The sequence below is a fragment of the Barbus barbus genome (assembly GCF_936440315.1).
Source record: "Barbus barbus genome assembly, chromosome: 25".
NCBI classification, from domain to species: domain Eukaryota; kingdom Metazoa; phylum Chordata; class Actinopteri; order Cypriniformes; family Cyprinidae; genus Barbus; species Barbus barbus.
This window is the reverse complement of record NC_136753.1, coordinates 27318723-27341529: the sequence shown is the minus strand read 5'-3', so window position 1 is coordinate 27341529 and position 22807 is coordinate 27318723. Positions and strand designations below refer to the sequence as shown.

Here is a 22807-nt window from a genome sequence, read left to right as displayed (position 1 = left end):
TGCTACCGCCAGACCCGGAGATCGGCTGAATGGATTCAAAAAGTTGTAAAATGAGCCTATTTCCAAAAAAAGTGGAGTGTTCCTTTAAAGTTAAGACCTTTTTTGGCCATCACATGCCCTTATTGAGACATTTATGCGCTGTTTTGGAGGGAAAAAACAAGAAGATGCGGTTTTACAAGAGAGGCTGTGTGGCCTAATTCCCAATCCTAATTCCCAACTGTGGACAAACATCTGAAATCCCTTACAGAGCTTTCAGTGCTTTGAGAGAGAACAGAGAGCAACTAGAGGAAGGTATTATAGCCTATAATTAAAACCAATAGGATCCACATCTGTTGATATTCAAACTAGCATCTTAACAATTTAGCATGGATGGACCCAATACTGATGGTAAACAACTGAGAAAAATGGGAATTCCTTTTGAATCTGCGAATGTACAAACTGACGATGGACTTCACTAACTTGTACAGGTCTTCTTGTCATCGTTGAGTGAGTATCCTTCGTTACAACGGCAGTTAAAGCCATTAAGCACACTCACACAATCGTGCTCGCAGCTATCATTCCCAAATGAGCAGTAGTCGATCACTGGAACAGGCAGAGAACAGTGAGAGAAAAGCTTTGGCAAAGAAGGAAGAGCAAACACATCAAAGTCAACTACAAGCATGTATCTTGTTTCAGAACATTTAAGCTGCTAAACTATATGCATGAGTCTCTTTAGCAATTAGCTTAAGTCAGCAACGCTATTAAGTTAACTACATTTTCAGTAGCATGACAGTAGCTTAGCTACTTTCAAAACAGTGTATTTTTCCAGCAACAAGTTTTACTAACAAACAGTATGTAGCAGGAAAAATGCTAAATCATCATTTTGTGCCAGATAACTACTACTAATAGCTGAGTTAGCTACTTTTGCGAGTAGCTTGTAGCATAGCTAACAAATAGTAGCTTGTACAGTCATTTACTGCAGCTAAGCTACAGCAACAAAAAACAAGCTACTTGTGCTAACAAATAGCAGCATGGAGAAATACTAAATCACAGAATTTTAAGGCACTGCTTACAAATGGTTTTGTTCTGGATAACTAGGCCTATTATTATTAGTTTTAACTGAGCTACTTTTTGCTAGTGGCATAGATGAAGAGTAGCGGACAGTACTTTTATTAATTTGAAACTGTAGCCTGCTAAGCATTATAAGTAAAAGTTGTGCCAACAAATAGCAGTATAGCATGGTAAAAATGCAAATGACAGTTTTTTAAGATACTATATTACTTACAAAAGATTGTGTGTCAGATAACTACTACTAATAGCCTTAACAGCTATTTTTGCAAGTAGCTTGCAGCATTTATCAGAGTAGCTTGTTCTTGAAATCTAAAAGCTACTCGATGCGTACTTCCCCATACTGCTTATAAACCAAAAATGCTCAACTATTTGGCTGTTCTTACTATTTACTATAAAAACTGCCCAGAATGAGAATCTCAAACACTAAAACACACTGTTTTTGTTCAGTGGCTTAATAGATAAACCAGCTGGTCACAGGAAGAAATGCATAGATAAGTAGCGCAAGTGTGTTTTATAGCAGCATAATACGGCCAAGAGGAAGCTGTAATGACATTGCGAACTTTGTCTTTGCATTAGAAACTGTTCCATGTGTTTGAAAAGTGTTAGTTAGGAGAATGTCTGTGTCTGGCATGTAATTATAGGCTTGTAGTATTGTGGGTATTTGTGATTCCTCCATATGTGAATTGTTTGCGTATCCGTGGGCCTCACTAACTTGTGCATGTTGTTTCATCCTCATTGAGTGTGTATCCTTCATGGCAGCGGCAATAAAAGCTCTGAAGCACACTCACACACTCGTGCTCACAGCTATCATTCCCAAATGAACAGTAGTCGATCACTGGAACAGGCAGACAGAAGCATGAGATTTTGGTGATGGTAAAACACACGCAAAATTCATCGCTGTCTATTAATGTTTGCACTTGCTGATACTAGCAAACAGCTACTATGAAAACATTTATTATTTCTGCTTGTTTTACATCACCTGCTCTGTATTCATATGGTACAAACTGAATGGAATACTATTGCAATACTACACAGAATACTTTTTTATATTTTAAAAAGTGTTGTAAGTTGCAGGGAATTGCTCTCACTAACTTGTGCAGGCTTTCAGGTCATCGTTGAGTGAGTATCCTTCGTTACAGCGACAATTAAAGCCATTGAGCACACTCACACACTCGTGGTCGCAGCTATCATTCCCAAATGAGCAGTAATCGATCACTGGAACAGGCAGAGAATGGTGTGAGAAGATTTATAGGTGTTAAAGACCCCATGAAATCAGGACTGGAGCTTTCTGGGTTTTAGTCCTCGTCTATTCATCTTAAAGCCATCTATAGGCTAGTGTACTTCCTTCTTCAATCAGTGTTTTTATAGTTGTCTAAAACTAAAACTGTTTTGTTGTTTTTGTTTTGTTTTTTTGTTAATTGGAGTAAAGCAGAATTAAAATAGGGTCCCACTTTATATTAAGTGACCTGAACTATGTACTTACATAAAAAATAATTACTATGTACTTATTGTGTTTATATTGTATTGCAAAACACTTTAGCTATACAGGTAAGGTTAGGGACAGGTTTGGTGGTATGGGTAGGTTTAAGGGTGGGTTAAGGTGTAAGGGTTGGATCAACAGTGTAATTATAAATGTAATTACAGAAATTGATTACAGATATAATTACATGTGTGTATTTTTTTTTAAATATAAGTACAATGTAAAAACATGTATATACACAATAAGTGCATTGTACCAAATGATTAATTTAAATGTAAGTACATAGTAGTTAAGGTCACTTAATATTAAGTAGGATCACTTGTTTGGTGAATTAAAGTGAATTAAAATAAGATTAAGATGAAGTACTAAAAATAATATAAATTAAAGCTAAAAAAATTGTTTACAAAACTAATAAAAACATCAAAAGCACATAACACATGAACACAATTTCTACGTTTAAGTGGAAGTAGTAAAATTAATAAAATGAAATAAAATATTAAAACAAACTAATAAAAAAGATTAAAGCACATAAAATTACTCAAATTTAAAAGAAAACTGAAATTATCAAATTGAAAGCTACATCAAAATATTAATAAATACTGTAAAAGTATTTAAATAACACTAAAATAAAAACAAGAGTTGGGAAAATATATCAGAGAGAAAAATGCTTATTAACTGATTTCACGGGATCTTTAAGTTTGCGTTTAAATGTAAGCATACTATGTGCTAAGGCACAATTATTACTGTGCTGTACACTTGCAGAACAGGTGTATATTTATACAGTATGTACCTTTGGTTATGTTCAAAATGGAACACTAGTGTACACACTACTGCATACTAGTGTACTGCATACGGCATACAGAGTTTAGATATTCCATGCATACAGGATATTTTCATACTGTGTTCACTACGTATAATGCGTACTGCTAAAATAGTATGAATGGTATTGCAGTATGCTATTCCGAACATAAAATTTGTCTGTTATTCTACAAAATCTAGAAGTTCACACTTCACATGAATTGTTACACAGATATCACTTGTGTGTCACTGACTTGTGCAGGTTCTCTTGTCGTCGTTGAGCGTGTATCCTGTGTTACAGTCGCACGTGAACAACCCGGGTGAAGCGATACAGATCTGATCACAATCATGCTTCCCTTTAGCACATAGATCAATGGCTGCAAAGCAAACACACACCTGTTGAGCGCCACTGGAATGATAATTGTGTCATACGTCTATGATGATGTGTCATTTGCAAAGCTACACACGTGTGCAGGTCTTGCCATCCTCGTTGAGTGTGTATCCAGGCAGACACAGACAGTTGTAGGAACCAGGCAAGCTTTCACAGATGTGCTCACAGCCGTGATCAGACTCCAGACACAAGTCCATCCCTGCAAATCCAATGCGCACATGAGTACTGAGAAAGCAAGAAAAGCTAAATCATTGTGTCCACAGGATGTAAAAGAAAGAGCATTCATGTGCTTAGTCAACATAAGATTTCTGTATAGCGTATAAGATTTTCCAATTCCAAATCCTTGTTGAAACAGGATATTCAACAAGAAAAAAAAAGAAAAGAAAGGTGGGACTGATTTAAAGCTCAAAGGACAATGTGAAACCGATCTCAACCAGTGTTCACAGTTTTTGCACAAAAATGGCTTATAATTGTTGTTGACAAAATAACAAAAAAATAATATTGTAATTAATTACCTATATTTAAGATAAAAAAAAATTAATAATTTTAAGGACTATTTTACTTATTTTTAGGATTATTTATTATTTTTATTTTATTAGTATATTTAATTACATTATCTTAAAATCTATATAGGACCGTTAAAAATATATGTTTTAAGAAATTATTGCTTTTATTCAGCAAGAATGCATTAAATTCATCATTAAATTGATCATTCAAAAGTGACAGTAAAGATATTTATAAAGTTACAAAAGATTATTTAAAAAATGCTATTCTTTTTATCTATTCATCATAGATTCCTAGAAAAATAAAAATACTAAGCAGCACAGCTGTTTTCAACATAAAAAAAACTAATTATTTTTTAATTCACTAAATCATCATATTAGAATGATTTCTGAATGATCATGTGATGCTGAAGACTGGAGTAATGATTCAGTTTTGCATTATAATTTGGAATAAATTATATTTTAAAATATATTCAAATAGAAATCAGTTTTTTCATTACAGTAATATTTCACAATATTACTGATTCTACTTTATTTTTCTCAAATAACTGTAGCCTTGGTGAGCACAGGAGACGTTTCAAAATCGTTAACAATATTAACAGACCCTAAAATATTTGCATGGTAGGGTACATCCTTTTCTTATTGCTAAAAAGAAATTACACCTTTGACTTGAGGTTTGAGGTTAGAACCTTTTAGAAAAGAATCCTAAAAAGTTCAACTTTTATGACTAGATTCTTTCTGTAATGTGGAGCATATATCAAATGGAGGAACACTTTACCACAAAGCTTGTCTTGGAACTGAAGACCGAACTGGTGAATGAGGTCAAAGCTCTCCACCAGGAACACATGATCCTCAAACGGTGGAGACGCCATAGCTCGCAGTGAGGTCATATCAGCCCTGGCGACACCAATGGCATAGATCTCAATCCCAGACTCCCTCGCAGCAGCTGCCACTTCAGCCACACGGTCCTGAGGACGACCGTCTGTCACGATAACCGCTACGTGGGGGACGTTGGGACGGGCACCTTCTTCAGCAGAGAAGGCTACGTTCATGGCATAGCGGATGGCCAGGCCGGTCATGGTGCCCTGAGCCAATGGAATGATCTCGTTGATGGCTTTGACCATCTGAGCAGGCTTGCTGAAGGCTTTGAGGGAGAACACGTTCTGGACTTGACTGGAGTATTGGACCACACCAATTCTTGTAGCTTCCAGGCCAACGTTCAGCTCATGGATGATGTCTATCATGAACTTGCGCATTGTCTCAAACTCATGAGCACGTACGCTGCGGGAGCCGTCGATGATGAACACAAGGTCAACCGGGCCAGATTTACACTTTGGTTCAGCTGTAAAAAAAAAAAAAGGAAAAACACACAATGGCAATACTGATTTAGGCCCCGTTTACACAAGTGTGTTTTCATTTTAAAACGATTTTTGAAAACAGATGGCGTAGCTGCCCACATTCGCACTGCGTATCCTTGGAGACTGTGTAAACAATAACATCGTGCTTATTGTTGTACCCATAGAAATGTATAGGTAGATTTCCCATTCGACCGCTCCAAGCACGTAGATGCGTCCGCCATCTAAATAATCTAGCTATACATATCTATTGGTTGTACCTGCACGAATGGTCATGTAGCATGCGTTTTCAGTTGTGTAGTGTAGACAGAGATCGATCAGAAAACGCCAGTGTAGACGAGTATTGTTTTCGTTTTAAAACGCAGTTTAAATTGGTCTTCAAACAAAAATGGATCTTTTAAGAACTGTTAAATGAAATGCCCTTTGGGAACCAAATAATGGTTTTCTCAAAAATAACATTTTTAATTGGCATAGATGGTCATTAGGAGAACCTTTAATATCCATGGACACTTTCAACTGCATAAAAGGTTCTTTATAATGAAGAACTTAATTACTTTTACTTTTAATTATGTTACTTAATTCTTTGGGGAACCAAAAATGGTTCTTCAATGGCAGAACCTCCTTTATTTTAAGAGTGTACAGTGTTTTCCGATATCAGTGCCATGTTTTACTAAAATTTGAATGTTTTGAGAACAACATGGACATGGAAGCTAAAGTTTAAAAATAGACCACTCAAGTCTTAATGAAGAGGACAACTTGGCATATTTTGAATGCAGTCATTGGCATTATACCAAAAATTGGTCGCAGATCTGATAGGGTTACAGATGCAAAATGCAATTAACTATATAATCATGCATCATTTAGATAGCAAAGCCTATTTGTTTTTAATTTTTAAGAGGGAGGAGAAAACGCATCCAATGCCATCTAATCAAACCCTATTTGGGTCCAAATTCATCTATCATTTGGTAGTCAAATTTGGAAGATGGGTAACCATGAACAAAATTACCAAAATGAAAAGAAAAATTTACTCAGAACATATTAAAATGGAAGTTCACCAACTCAGTGAGGACAAACATGATGTGATTACTATGTATGAGCTTTGTGTGGTTAATTATTGGCTGCCAAGAGCATGAAACCATTCAAGAGACATTTAGAAACCTAATGTTCAAATTATAAAGACAAAGTCAATTTTCTTTTTCAGCCCCATCACGGTTTAATAGTTTTGCATAATGGGCCTATGCAGTTCATGCTTCTATTAATATATTTTGGTTTAGTTTTGCATGTAAAATCTGAATCCTGACAAAAAACAAATGTATAATGGTTGTCTGGTTTGCCAGTAACAACACAACAGTGCAACCACTAAATGCTTACCATAATCGACAGACTCAGACTACTTGTCTTACTGCCGAGATTGATTTTGTAAGTGTTATGATGGCGGTTTAACCAACCTGATTTAGGTCTTGCTTCCGTCACTGCCATTATGGCTATTAGCACACCAACGTACACCAACGCACGTGTCATGTTTCGTCGACAAAGGCCCAAGCTTACCGCAAAAATCCCACTGGCTGTAGGTGGAGAAAAGAAAGAAAGAAAAAAATTGCAGGTCAAGGGAAATCTGTGCTTTAAAAGCAGCCATACATTCCAGTCTGAGCTCGCAATAAAATGGCGACACCAAACAGATGGTCCACAGCAGCAGTTCTAAACAGGCCGTTAATAGACTTTTGGGCCGATCACATCAACATAGGCACCGAGTTCAAACGCTGTGTGAAGTAATTGCTGGAAAATAACAGTGTCTGGGACATTGGCGTTGTAAACGGCGTGCTGTCAGTCACTTTGGCTTTCAAAAAGGGATTTGCTTCTCCAAAGGCCTGATAAGGGTTATCACTATCAGTGGGCCACAGAACGGAGGAGTGTGTCATGGTTTGGCATGAATTGTTACTGTCTTTGAACTCAGCAGATAAACAGCCTGACAGATTATTGCTTTTCTATTCACTATTCAATTAAAAACAGCATTTCAGCTGTACACACATAGCAGTTGAAGCTGATATGCTTGCAGGAATAATTAATCCAAAAATGAGAATTCTGTCATCATTTATCCACCCTCATGTCAATCAACACCACATAAAGTACCATAAAGGTTGTCTATACAACATGCACTATATTGCAAATATATATTTGCAACTTCTGAAGTCATATAAAAGGTTAATGCAATGAATAGACTTTTTTTTTGCCATAGTTCTCACATCCATTTTTAAGGCCAAAGGTTTGGGGTCAGCAAGTTTTTTTTTTTTTTTTTAAACTTGAAGCTTTTTAAGAAATTGAAACTTTTATTCAGCACTGACATATTAAATTGATTAAAAGTGACAGTAAATATATTTGCAACGAAAAATGCTACAAAAGATTTTATTTCAAATAATTCAGAGTTTCTATAAACATATTACCCAGCAAAACTGGTTTTAAACATTGAAATGATTTCTGGTGGAGGATCATGTGACACTGAAGACTGGAGTAATGTTGCTGAAAATTCAGCTTTGCATCACATGAATAAATTACAATTTAAAAATATATTAAAATAGAAATCAGTTATTTAAAATTGTAATAATATTTCACAATTTTGCTGTTTTTACTGTAAGTTTGACCAAATAAATGTAGCATTGGTGAGCATAAGAGACAATAAAAACATTTTAAAAATCTTACAGACCCCAAACTTTTTCAATGGTATGTTACACTTTTAATGTGAATACTCTCAATTGTTAACATGAGAGTATTCACAAATCTTCTACAAGGCAAAATGCTATCATTTTGGTCTATTGGTTTCAAAGGACTTGGAATATAGTACAAAATCCTCTGTTTTCATTTTTGCTCAAAGTGGAAGATTAAAATCAAATTGATTTAAAATATAACGTGATTAAGTAAATAACCACATAATGCCAATTTAAGGGTGAATTAACCTGTTTTCAAATACAAAAATGAAAAAGAGAAAAGATATCACACATGCATCCCTATATACTGCTTCTCTCAGCATGAGCAACATGACTTCTGTGACCAGGAGTCCAGGACTGGTTTGTGGTTTCTCTCAGTCTTGATAAAGACTCTGCACATGACTGTTGGTTTCAGTGGCATCCAGTTTAACAGCAGACTTCAGTCCCTTGTGAGCTAATACAATGAATCCTTTGTGCCATATTAGGCTTTGCGTGTGTGCGTACGAGCTGCCTAGGCCCTTAACTCGGCTTTGATCATTTCAGCACTGTATGGTCACACTCATCATATAAGCAGATTCAGAAGATTTAAGAGGTGTGTTTACAGAGAATATAGCATCATCGCTGGCTTCTGGATGGCAGCCAATGTCACATTTAACTGCACTATAGGCATACAAAGAGGTGCTGTTATTCCCATCTATTTGCATGTACTGATATTTTACTGATAAATTGTTTCCATTCAACTGGCTTTGAAGAACATGCAGCCCCTTATAAATGGGTTTGCTGATTTAATGAACACACCCCCTCTATATTTCACAATTTCAGGCCCTGCATCTGGAAATAATGCAAATTCCATGTGACCCCATCACTACCTACTTGTGTAAAATCACTTATGCTCTTCAACCATGATTCCTGTTTGCTTGTTATTCAAGGTTGTAACTTAAAAGCCAGATAGGTTTGGTGTCCACCTTTTACTCCCACAAAATAATCAACATCTGCACTAAATGTCACCCACATTCATTTCTATTTGGACTTTACGCCTCATTCTGTGTCCAACTGCTTGCCACGTGGAGGGAGGCGTGAGAATTCAGCACCTGAGTACAGGTGACTATCTCTGAAAACAAACACGCATATAGATTTACAAATACTCCTATGAGGCTGATAACAGAGTTATTGGAAATGGAGATGGAGAAGTCCTCTTACAACAGGACTCTGACAGTTACACTATTGCGAAAGGACGGATTAAAGTTAAACCATTTGGCATGAACACCAGTGGAGTGTCTGGTACTATAGAAGAGTTTATGAAGATTTCAAAGTGGCTGTTGTACACCTGAACGCCATGCAGGACCAAAGGAAAGGAGACAGAGAAACAGAAACAGGTCAGTGCGATAAATATGCTAACAATGGTGGCCGGAGTTTTAAGTAAATGAGATTAATGTATTTGTTATTTATATTATATAATATTTTTAGTTATTACACATTTATGAATAATAAAAGAGAATCATGTTAACAATTATGGCTATTTTTTCAAACAAAATAAATGTATAATATGAATTTATACAAATATTTATTACATAATATTTCATTTATTGATGAAAAATAAATCAAAATAATAAAAGATAACCATGTGGTAAGCATTCTTTCAAATGAAAATGACTTTATTTTTTATTTATATTATATTATGTATTTTTATTTATTGAGATTGAATGAAAAATAAATAAAAGAAAATTATGTAATGGTGGGCAGTATTTTAAGATATAAATTACATAAGAATAAATTATGTTTTACATCAGAAAGTCTATTTCCGGATCTTTATGATTTGCAGTGTGCCATCACTTCAATGGCAGAACCATCTGACAATCATAAAATAAAAAATATATATTTTTTTATATTATGTAATTTTCATTATATAATATTTGTATTTAACTTAATAAAAGAGAACCACATTAACAATGCTGGGGATTCTTAAAAATAAATTAATATTTTGCATAAAAAGCCTGTTTTAGGATCTTTAAGATTGACAATATTCCAAAATTTACCTGACATTTATGCAGTTAAAAATAAAATAAGTAAAAGTGAGAAAAGGTGACCTGCAGTAAAAAAAAAAAAAAGAGCAACAGAACATTTCTTCCAGTGTGCTGTATATATCTTTATAAAACTGTTTAAGCTGCCCGGATCCAAGCTTTCTCCCAAAGGGATCTCCATGGGGTAAAGCCCCGCAGTGTAAACATTTCTCTCAGCTTGACATGGAGCACAGACAGACCAAAGAAAAACCCAGTGTGAGGAAGCGAGGGAGAAGACAGGAGCATTACAGGAGGAGGGCGAATGGAGGAAAATGACAAGCCTGGTTTCTTTGGCAGCCGATTGACTGACAGCTTCAGAGCAGAAGTTAACTTAACTAACAGCAGCTTCTTGTTAAAGTGGGATTGAAAGCAGATGTGACGCTTTGCTACTACTAATACCGGTTTCGCCTCCAGCCAACCACTGCGCACCTAAAGCATGTGGCTGTGCCCCAAAACCTGGTGAGCTGCCTATCTAGATAGCACTGTGGAAAGCATGATGCCCAAATATGCTGTTTAGGTTGGCAGCTCACTAGGTTTGAGACACAGACAGTCTGTTACATGGTGATCTATATTTAGTTTAGTTCAGGTCTTGGCTGTGTTTGGAAGGGAATACTTACTACTCACTGCACAGTTGTTTAATGTCACAGAAGCTTTAATACAACATTCAGAAGAATAAAATATAGTTTTTATAAGAATTGCTCTGGAACCATTTTTTCAAAATTATATGCTGCATTGATTTTCCATGATTAAATTAGCCATTTGATCATCATCCCAAAATTTAGAAATGTTGTCTAGATTGCATTTTTGCTCTCTGAACAAATACTGTGCAAAAAAATAAAAATGGTAGCTGACATAACTTCCACTTTACTTGAAAATGGAAGGCCAACTTAAGAGCACTGCATTGTGGGAGGCATTTTTCCAAAATATGCTTTGGTAGTAAACCACACACTAATATTTCATGGATATAGAAAATTCACATATTGTACACGATATACAGACAGCGGAAATAATATGTCAGTATGCCATATTTTAAATAAATACACTTGTCGCGGGTTAAAATAAAAGACCATGTGATGCGATCATAACATCACATTAGAGGCTATTGAACATTTGAACTCTTAAAATAGTTTACACATACGAATTAATCAAACAAAGTATATTTTAATTAAATCTCGTGACAGACATTTATTCAAAAATTGCCTAGATAAAAACATACCTGATTATTTGAAGGACCAATTGCATTTTATAACGAAAAAGCAATTTGATTATATATATATATAAAATAATTAACATGTTATAACGTATATTATTTATTATGCAGTATTTAAATGAAAAGTACATCTTTTTTATTACTGAGGGAAGCATTTAACCTAAAAACATCGTTTCAAAATAGCACAAAAAGCACATCTCTCACATTCACTACGTTCAATGGTCTCACAACTACTATTTTAAACAGCTTTTTCCGACCAATTAAATCGCATGCAACAATGCGTTTTTCTCCCGATTCTCCAGGGTTGGCCATTGTGGACTCGACAGAAGTGTCTCACCTGTACACATCAGGCGCGTGCTTCACTCACCTCAGGTAATCACACAGGTACAGTCTCTCCTGTAGAAGAGGGCAACGGTATCCAAAAATACGACAAAATCACGCGGCAGTGGTTCAGAAAGCGTATTAAAAGAGCCAAACAGGTCCTTAAGGTGAGTAGTAACCTCTCCAGGCATAGAGTGAACAGTCAAGACATTGGCCAGGTATTAAATCTACAGAGCACGTTTAAAATGTAGGTCCCACCCCCGTCCGAAATGGGAAGAGCAGGCAGGATTTCTTTGGGGGGTTGCAGCAGGAGAGAGAGAACATTAACGCTTTCTTTCAGTGAGCCTACAGAAATTCCTTGCTTCTGCTTTAGTCCACGACTGATGCACCAGCTCTTGAAGTGCCATTAGTGAACACAGAACTGACTTTATCAGTCCAAATTTCATTTACTGTGATGCTATTTTCTTTATAGGCTTCCTGAGAAATATTAAAGTGGTCTGTATTAGGGTAGTCAACGAATAACTCTATCATGACTTAATAGAGTACAGTTTATGTGAGAGGGAAAGTGCATTTTAGATACCGCAACTAGAAGAAAAACACTCAAAATAATTTTAGGATGCATATTTCATGTTAACTAACCATACAAAGCATTAAAAAGTTTTGTGTGCAATAATAAAAAAAGCCAAACACTGGGATCTAATTTGACCTTCATCCTAAGTGGGAAATAACATCAGTGCCCCTCTGACCCCGTATCCTCCTGGGAAGGCCTCAAATAAAAATCTGGGCAGACGGACTGAAACATCCTAAGCCTGGGGATTTAAGTGAGTTTCAATTAAAGCACTTCACTCTGCTGGGGAATATCACATTTATATCCTTGGGGTCTTAATCAGTTTCACATTGAGTAAGTAATATAATTATTTAAAACAAGTCACTGCAAACAGATCATATGAAGCTCAAAGTTTCAACTTTCAGAGTTAGTTTTTAATGCTTTTGAAAGAAGTATTTCCTGCAATTATTTGATTTAAAATCATCACTCCAGTCTTCAGTGTCACACGATCCTTCAGAAATCATTCTAATCTGCTGACTTGCTGCTCAAGAAACATTTATTATTATTATTATTATCATCCGCGTTGAAAACAGTTGTGCTGCTTATTATTTTTGTGGAAACTCAGATTTTTTCTCTCTCCCAGGATTCTTAGATGAATACAGAGTTGCTTGACCAAAAAAATGAAAATCCTGTCAGTTTTACTCCCCAATATGTCATTGCAAGCCCATGAGATTTTCATTCTTCTGTGGAACACAAAGGGAGATGTTTTCTTATTTGAACAAATATTACAAGGTTCCATTTCTGTGCCATTGGCATTTATCCTACAAGGATTTAAAAAGGAAATTAGAATAAAACGGATTTATATTGAAATATATTGCCCTAAATGCATCATGTAGTGTTTGTTAATTTTTGTTTTCCCCCCTAAAATAATTGGACAGTTCCTGTCCTCTGCTGCAGTCTACACATTCAAACCACCCACATAAAAATTGCTTGTATTTGTTTCAGAATATCTATTATTCTATTACAGTATCTATTACTGAATCATTAACACTGCTTGTTGCTGTATGTCAGAGAGCACAGTAGGTCAACAAAGCTGTTAATGTCCCACTGCCCCAATAACAACATTTATGTCGAAACCAGTAAGGACCTTTTCCACGATTGGATCTATGAGAAATGCACAGATAGTTCACTTCAAAGAGAAATTTGCATGATTTTGGAGTATACATTTGGGTTTACCACCGTTTTACCATTTTGTAACACTAAATTTAAAATAAATATTTTTGTGCATCACTAGGGAAGATCAAAATTTCTCCTTGTTGCCAAAAGTCAACAAAGATTCAGTGAGGCAATACCTTCAATTCAGACCTGACCAATCAGTGATCATCTTGCATGCCAAAGTTGCTCAGAAGTCTTACGGGAATGAGAAGAGGTAAAAACGATTTCCATCTGTGCATTCACATTTTTCATCAGTGAAATATACAAGCATATACACATAAATATACTGAAGAATGTAAAACCAACTCCAGGTTATTTGCTGGTTTGACCAGCTGATGACTGAACCAAACCCTTGCTGAAGGAAGAAAAACAAAAAAAACATAATTCCAGCTTAAAATGGTTTTTGAAACACCGAAGCTGGTTTGTTGTTGGTCTACCAGCTCTAAACAACTTGATAAAGATGGATAACAAATTAAACCAGGTGTCCACCAACTGGTTAACTAGCTTGGACCAGATATACTAGCTAGAAACCAGCTACCATGTTCCAAAAGCTTTATTAACTGATATTTTTGTTTTTATATATAAAACTGATTACAGCTGAGTAATGGCATTAACATTGTAACACTGAAATAAATCATCACTGAACTTGCCTTCTGTATATCTGCATATAGTTTAATCAAACTAATAAATGAAATCATTGAGTTATTGAACTAAACATTCAACTAAATTGAGCTGAATGATGCTATTGTTTTCTGTAGAGCTGCTTTACAATTGAATGTTTCATAACTGATTAATTTTAGAACAGTAATGCTGTTATTTTCCTGTTTATTCATGTAAAGCTACTTTGAAACAATCTGTATCGTATAAAACGCTAAACAATTATTTCCCTCCAAAACCATGTTTTTATAATTATTTTAAAATGTAAGTAAAACTACTGCACACCCTCTTTCTTCATATCTCATTCCAAAAATAATTGTTTTGTGCAATTTCATAGGTTTTTCTGTCCGCCTCCTTGCGTGTATCTCACTGGACACGGATGGAAACTCAGACAGGAGCAGCTGAAAGGTCAGTGAGCTGTGAGAGAACATCTTCATTCTTGCCCTTGTAATTCACTAATTTTTTAATTTGTATTCACACAGCATCAGGTCTAGGAGAGGCCAGTTGTCGGCTTTTTGGTTACATGGGTCTGGACAGCTCCGCTGATCCACGGACAGACAGTTTCAAGCTGAGCTTTGAGGAGCAGACAGACAGGAGGGTGAGACATTGCCAAAGCCCAGCGATCAAAGAGGAGAGAGTCTGTCAGGTTTATGAGAGAACATGACTGCTGTGTGTACTTATAGATTTGGAGATGAGATCATATGTTTATTCTACATGGATTACAACCAGGTTTGTGTAAGGAGGGCAGATGGATGCACGTGAAGATGAATGATCTTTAAACTTCCTGACCCCAGAAAGTAATACTCGCACCACCAAAACAACAAGATTAAATGGAGAGCAAACTTTTGATAAGGTTATTCACAGATTTATGTTATGGTGCATGGGGAAAAACATAAAACGTGTGATCCTCTTCAGATGAGATCTCAAAAATGTCTCCAACTGTGTTCAGATTTACCAAGATACCAAAGTCTGCAATCAAAGATCTCAAACTAAACTCAAATGCTTTAGATACAATTAACAATTATACTACCATTTAAAAGTTTTAAGGTCAGTAAGAAATTAATCAGCATGGATGCATTCATTTGGCCAAAAGTCACAGTAAAGGCATTTATAATGAAAGAAAAGATTTCGATTTCAAATCAATTGTTCTTTTAAAACTTTTTTTAATCAAAGAATATTGAATAACTGTAGTATAATATTACGCAGCACAACTGTGTTCAACATGAATAAAAATCAGAAATGTTTCTTGACCAGCAAAGTAGCATATTCTTATGATTTCTGAAGGATCATGTGACACTGAAGACTGGAGTAATGATGCTGAAAATTCAGCTTTGATCACAGGAATAAATTACATTTTACAATATATTCAAATTGATAATGCACTCCAAAAAGTTATAAGTTGACTTAACTTAAAAAAAATTGAGGAAACCAGTTGCCTTAAAATTATCAAGTAAATAATAATTAAAAAAATTAAGTTAAGTGAATTGTCAGGTTCACTTAACTTATTTTTTAAAATTATTATTTACTTAATTTTAAGGCAACAGGTTTGCTCAATTTTTTTAAGTTAAGTCAACTTATCACTTTTTACAGTGTGGTTAATTGAAATAGTAAACATAGTTCACTGTTTTTACTGTAATTTTGATCAAATAAATCATACCAACCTCTAACTTGCAAACTTTTGTAAATGTTAACAATTGACGCATTTATGTTTTTCAGATGTTTGCCTGTGCAAAAACCTTGTATATCTCCGATACGGACAAACGAAAGCACTTTCGTCTGCTGCTACACCTGTTTCACAGCGGAGGGCAAGAAATTGGCACATTTAACAGCAGGCTCATTAAAGTCATCTCCAAACCATCACAGAAGAGGCAGTCCATGAAAAATGCTGACCGTGAGTCTGTGCAACTCTGAATGTCCATACTTATCTTGATGCAAATGAATTCGATGCTGTGAGTAATAGAAGGACAGTCAGTTCAGTATGTTGTGCAGTATTAAGGTTCTAGGACATTTTTGCATCCCGTGTTTTTTGTCCAAATGGAATTTTTTGGGTAATACATTTTTGTTTTGTGTTGTCAACATGCCATTGAATTGACTGTTCAGCTATCCTTCATTTGCGTCAAATCAAATATGACGTCGACTCTGACTAAGTGCTGTTACGTGGAACTCCTGTAAGTTGCATGTCTTTGTGTATGAGAAGTAGGGTCAAGCTACTAACTGGTGTCACCCGGCAGCCATTGCCACAGGAGTCAGACATTTGACCTCTAACCTTCTGATCCTAAAGCACACACTAAGAAGGCATCTTCTGTTGACATTGACTGCTGGATCCACAGAGAGCTTCTAAGGGGAAGAAAGAGGCGCTTGACATCTGAGAGCAGTTGTCAAGTGACGTTGAATTCCTCACCGTTCTGTGGGAGAGACGGACAATGAGACAAAGATTAAGGAAAAGAACAGACTGGCATTAGTCACAGTATACCCGTCATTTGTGTTTGCTGTCTGCTTGTCGGTCTGAATGTTTAGTATCAGTGAGGGTTTAAATTATGAATGGTGTTTCTTTTGTTTGCCTATTGGTTCAGTTATAATAAAAAAAAAAAAAAAAAAACTGTTGAAACTTTCTAAAAAGTATGTGTTTGTTTCTGCAGTGTGTATTTCATCAGGCTCAAAAGTGTCGTTGTTCAACCGCTTGCGGTCGCAGACGGTCAGTACACGTTACCTGGCAGTGGAAGACGGGGCTTTTGTCGCCAGCGCGAGACAATGGACGGCCTTCACTGTCACGTTAGGTTTGAGATCCAATGATTTTTCTCTGTTATTCTGCCTTTATTATTATTAAAAATGTTCTTTTAAGTGACAAAAGCTATAAATTAGTAATGAACCCTGATTAGTCAGGTTTCAAGATTTCACACTATATATTTAGTAACCGTTTACAAAAAGGTTTAATTCGTTAGCATTAGTTAACTACATTAGTTAATGTAAATTAACAATAAACAGTTCTTCTACAGCGGTTTACGTTAATCTCTGCATTTACCAATACATTTTTAAGATCAAATATACTTGTTAACTTTAGTTAAAGTACTGTCAAATAACATGAACATTTAGATTAACTAATACTAACAATGGTTAATTCCTGTAAAACAATATTGACCATTGTTAGTTTATGCATTAACCTCCGGTCAAATATTTCCTAACATACACATATTTAACAACATTAAAGTAATAGTAATGATTGCATGCAATTTAGGCATTTATGTGCAGAGAAAAACCTAAATCGGTACATATATTGTAAACATAACATATTCTAACAGTATTATTAAACTAACAACTTCTAATTCATACTAATGACATGGGAAACTGTGGAAGTTTTCCCATTAACCCGTGTTCACCCTTGCATATGCTGTTGCCTCTCACTCAGTTCTAGTGACTAATTCACTGTTCACCACAGTAGCTAAATTAACACAAGAAACCCAAACAAGTTTAGAAACAACTGGCCAAATAGGTCCATACTCTATGCTGGACGTCCAGTGTAAATAAACTTTACAAACGTCTTTAGCGCCTCGCTGCATTTGAGAGTAAAATCAGTTGTCCAGAAATTTCACCAAAACAAAAAAAAAGAAGAAAATTCTAAAAGGTCCAATTGTAAATGTCAGCAACATGTGGTCAACAGCTGAGCATAAATGGGTTTAACCCCAATACGGCACTCAAGGCCGAATCTGAGTGAGGTCTATTTTTATTTCTCATCCCTTACAGTGCTATAGCCTAATACTCACTCTGTTTCTTCATAGTGGAGGAGAGGCAAGCCGCTCATAGTGAATACACCATGTGTGACAGCTACATCTGTTACGGCTGTGTGGTTCAGCTGGTATGCACTGACTCAGGAGTGGCGCTGCCACCAATGGTACAGTATGCAAATAAAAAACTGATTTTGTATATTTTTGTTATTTTCTATAACATGATTCTCAATTAGCCAAAACATCTATTTAAAAAATATCCAAGCTGAAATTTAGGTAAAATGTGTCATTTTGGTTTTACTAGCAATACCAAACAACAGAACTGCATGCATTATTTAAAAAAAACCTTTCTGAATTCAGTCTGCAAGTTGATCCATATATTTTCATCCATGTCTCTGAAGTTAATTCAAGTTTCCATCCCTGTGTTTTTGGAAGCTTGACTGCTACCAGCCTGCGTCACAATTTGCTGATAAAGCACTTGATCAAAATGCCAAGGACGATGTTTAAGTACCACATTTAGACTACCACATGCAGACTAGCAAACAGAATAGACCTTCACAGTGTTGTTTTAGTTGTTTGAATTTGCTGACTGGTTTTTTTTGGTTTGCAAGCGTGTATTTGAAGCCCTCATGCAGCAAGATTTCTAGTGCGGGAGGAGAGTGAACAGTCAAGCATATTGTGCAGCACACAGGTGCTGCGGGGGACCAGGTGCAGTGGTGCATGATAGAATTTTTTTCTTTTTTAATGGCTATTTTAAGTCTGCTCGTATCAGATTTCAGAAGTCTGGGAACAAAAATGGAGATCATTTTCTACAATTACCATCTTAAAAATAAAGGTTCCAAAAGGGTTTTTTAGCAAACAATGTTATACAAAAACAATGTTTTCCCAAATAACCTTTCAGTGAACTGTTCTTAAAAGTCTGAAGAACATTTAATAATCTAAAGAACACTTTTTTCACTACTAAGAACCTTTTGTGCAGTGGAAAGTATCTATGGAAGTTCATCATGGAACCATCATTGACAATAAAGAACCTTTACTTTTAAAAGTGTAATATATTAAATCTGAAAAACACCAAGGAAGTAATTTCTCTACAAAAGAAACTTCTTTTTAACAACATATAACATAAACCTTTCATAAGAGACCTACCTTGGTAGCTGATGTTGATTAAATACTTCTGTACAATCCAGAAATCACGAGTTAAATTTTTTAAAGATTTAAATCTCTTAAGAAAGTTAATGTAATAGAAATATATTCAGATCCAAGATTAAGTAAATGTGGATGCTCACTGCTGCTCTTTATTAAAGGAATCGTTCACCCCAAAATGAAAATTAGCTGAAACTTTACTCACTCTCAGGCCATCCAAGATTAATTTGTTTCTTCATCAGAACAGGTTTGGAGAAGCATTCCATCACTTGCTCACTAATGGATCCTCTGCAGTGAATGGGTGCCGTCAGAATGAGAGTCCAAACATGACAATAATCCACATGACTCTAGTCCATCAATCAATGTCTTGTGAAGCCAAAAATTGCATGTTTAAAGAAACAAATGAACAATTTAAGTATTTTTAATGTCAAACCATTTCTTTTGGCCAAAATATGAGTCCCTAGTCTTTAACAATGCTTCCTTCAGTGAAAAAGGGTAAACTGTTCCTTTAAGGGGATGTTAAATGTAAAAAGAACAAAATGGTCAGCTGTGTGAATAGTTACCTGATTCTGTTTCGTTCCTTGCAGGTAATACGTAAAGTGAATAAGCAGCATGCATGTCTAGACGTGGATGAGCCTGTGTCTCAGCTTCATAAATGTGCTTTCCAGTTCAGAGACAGTAGCCACACGTACCTGTGCCTGTCTAATGAAAAAATCATACAGTTCCAGGTGAACACAGGCAGTGACAGTTAAATATGAACAATAGTTCAACCCGAAACAAAAACTGTGATCATTTATTCACCCCCATGTCTTTCCAAACTTACAGGCCTCTCCGTGTCCTAAAGAAAGTAATAAGGTGTTACTGAACGACGGCTCCTGTTGGACCATCATTGGAACGGAGGTGGTTGAATACACCTTCAGTGAGAGTCTGACCAGTCACCCGACCACCATCAGCCCTGTACCCGTCATCAACGGACTAGAGGTCAGAAATCCAGACAGATTCATTACATCTCTTCAACAGGAGCTAAATTTAATATGAAACTCTTTGAGTTGTATGTTAAATAAAACTGGGTCACTTGCCTAAACAACACTAACAAGTGTCCTGGTTGATTTAGTTGAACGGAGGAGGACATGTGGCCATGTTGGAGCTTCACGGAGAAAACTTCGGTCCACACTTAAAGGTCTGGTTTGGTAACATGCAGGCTGAGACAATGTTCAAGTAAGCATTTATCATATTTTGGTGCAGTGTTAAGGCAGATACTTACATCATTAGTAGCTTGTAGTTTGGCAAGCTAAAATTAAGCGACAGTCAAGCCACCCTACCAAATACTTACACTACATACAATCAAAAACTATTGTAAACAACAACAATGATCTCAAAAATTCACATGTAATTCAATTGAAAATATAGTGGTAAACCGTAATGTTAACCAAAATTATGTAAACATATGCAGAGCTAAAATTTAATTTTTCAGGCTATACTGTTTAAATATATTATTAATAAATACTAATATTAATAAAACGGCACTTTGTTGTAAACAGGTAAGCTACTGTCACAATTTAGCTGGCAGCATTGCTACATGGTTATTTGTTATTCCTCAACAGTTCAAACACCTTAAACAGGAAACTTACGCTATTTGAGTTAGAATATGACACGCTTTGTGAATGTGCGGTTTAAAGGCTGCCCTTTTCAGTATATGACTTCCTCTTCTTGTAAACCACAGGAGGTCCTATCACACGTTTAAGCACAAATAACGACTATTCATACTGAATAAATCCATGAGGAAGTATTCACCGGTTTTTAGATATCAGAACAACACAAGATCCCTGCAAATGATACAAGGATTATTTTTTTGGTTGTGCTAATTGACAGGTATAGTTACCAAAACAGTTCTCAGCTAGCAGTGAGTTCATCACAATTAAGCAGTGTCTAATAGCCTAAACCACCATAAAACGGTAAAATTAGTGTAGGCCACACTGGTTTATTGCTCAATAACAAATCAGAAATCATCGGATAAAGCCAGGTTCAAAATTAATTTTGTTGACAAATTAAAGTATTCAAGTTAATGTTTTTACGGAGAGGATTTTGGATATTTTTAATCAGAAAATACTGTCAACAGCCAGACAAACAATTTCATACTCCTATTAAACATTTCTTTGTGCAATAATTTTAGTCCATTGTGACCATCTTGCCAAGGCTCCAGGGATGCCGTGGTGTGACATTCCTGTCTCAGCAGGCAAGAATGGAACGATGGTCTCTCTCAGGTCCTTTTAGGGAGGTTCTTAGAGCTGTAGTCAAGTGTCAGATGTCAGAAGGTCAGCAGTGACTGCAACTGAAATGACTGCAAATTATTGAGGTGTAACTTCCGTCATCTTAAATTACAGGACATTTATCGGATTAATACTTCAGTTAAAGCTTGCTAATTGCACTGAATTACAATAATATAACAGTCACTGCAGCCACTTATTCAATACTAATTTGTGAAAAAAAGGGGGGTTTGTGAAGGTGACTTAAAACATAAAGAAAATGTAAGTAATAAATTAAAGGTATATACACAATATGGCAATATGTTTAATGTGCATGTATATGGAGAACACTACAAAAAAGTTATGTTCTTCATCAGTATTACGGTCTTGTTTTTTAGTGTAAATATCTAAAGATTCTTATATCATAATACATGCTTGAGAAGCTAAATGACACAAGAAGTCTTCAAACAAATATCTGCCACTGGGCTCAGAAAAGAACTCAATTCAAAGGGTAAACAAGTTTTCATTCCCCACTGACAGACATTTGTTCTTCTAAGCATTAACTTTTAGTTTTGTTACATTTACATCTCATTTACAAATGCAACCTGATTTAAGGATGTTTAGATATTTATATTGGAAAGCAAAAATACAGAGGAAGATATTTTATTTTTTGCAATGCATGCAACATTTAACGCTATGTCTTTATCAATTAAAATAGTTTCTTTTCTGATTTAAGACCTTTTCAAGACCTTAAGTTGTGGACCAGCAAATAAAGACTTTCTAAGACACAACAGGCAAAATTATTTAGATTAGGCAAATTCTTTGGTGAAAAGAAATTGTTGCACACTAGATCTAATACTTCATTTATCTCAGGTCCTCCAGGTCTCTGCTGTGTGTCGTTCCTGATGTATCCATATTGAGCGGCGAGTGGAGATGGATGAGACAACCAATCACAGTGCCTTTATCTCTGATCCGATTGGACGGGCTGATCTACAGGAGTTCATACTCATTTACTTACACACCGGAGCACAGTGCCCCCTCTCAAGTAAACAGTACAGCAGAGAGAACCGCAGACTCGGACTCGCTCATAGACACCATTCACCAGGAGTTCACACGGACGAACTTTCACCTATTCATGCAGAGCTGAGAACACACACACACACACACACAAATATTCATGTCGGATTATGTCCAGTCCAGGCTCAATTCTAGTCTCTTGTTAACACTTACACTAACAAGGAAAACTCTCGCAGCATGCAATCACATAGAGCTTTAGGGAGCTTACACACTAGAGGCAGCTCTGACGGAGCGTTTGACATGTAGGAATGCACAAGATGTTAGGGCTGTGGAGAGAGCTGGGTCGGTCTGCAATAAAGACGGAATACAGTTAACTGGATTCATGAAACT

General features: G+C 35.9%; 2 protein-coding genes across 3 annotated transcripts in view; one reads left to right on the top strand and one right to left on the bottom strand.

The window, feature by feature from the left end:
- Positions 1–12307, bottom strand: part of LOC306844662 (matrilin-4-like) — a 20806-nt gene extending 8499 nt beyond the window's left edge. Inside the window, exons 1-8 of one of the 2 annotated variants that reach the window (XM_079376963.1) lie at positions 11917–12307; positions 7026–7142; positions 5001–5564; positions 3796–3918; positions 3583–3705; positions 2143–2265; positions 1763–1885; positions 460–582 (exon numbers count right to left, since the gene is read on the bottom strand). In XM_079376963.1, the coding sequence (XP_079233089.1) occupies positions 460–582; positions 1763–1885; positions 2143–2265; positions 3583–3705; positions 3796–3918; positions 5001–5564; positions 7026–7098 (1252 nt within the window). In that variant the 5' untranslated portion in view covers positions 7099–7142; positions 11917–12307. The remainder of the gene's footprint in view (positions 1–459; positions 583–1762; positions 1886–2142; positions 2266–3582; positions 3706–3795; positions 3919–5000; positions 5565–7025; positions 7143–11916) is intronic. The other variant, XM_079376962.1, reaches the window with a different exon arrangement.
- On the top strand, positions 11827–22807 carry LOC306845290 (recombining binding protein suppressor of hairless-like protein; the record flags this gene model as incomplete). The annotated part of the gene is made up of 11 exons (XM_079377990.1): positions 11827–11921; positions 13712–13846; positions 14627–14697; positions 14778–14887; positions 16006–16180; positions 16929–17066; positions 18066–18178; positions 19742–19882; positions 19980–20135; positions 20269–20372; positions 22274–22807. The coding sequence occupies 11 exons, from the start codon at positions 11827–11829 to the stop codon at positions 22545–22547; spliced, it is 1512 nt and encodes a 503-aa protein (XP_079234116.1). The 3' UTR covers positions 22548–22807.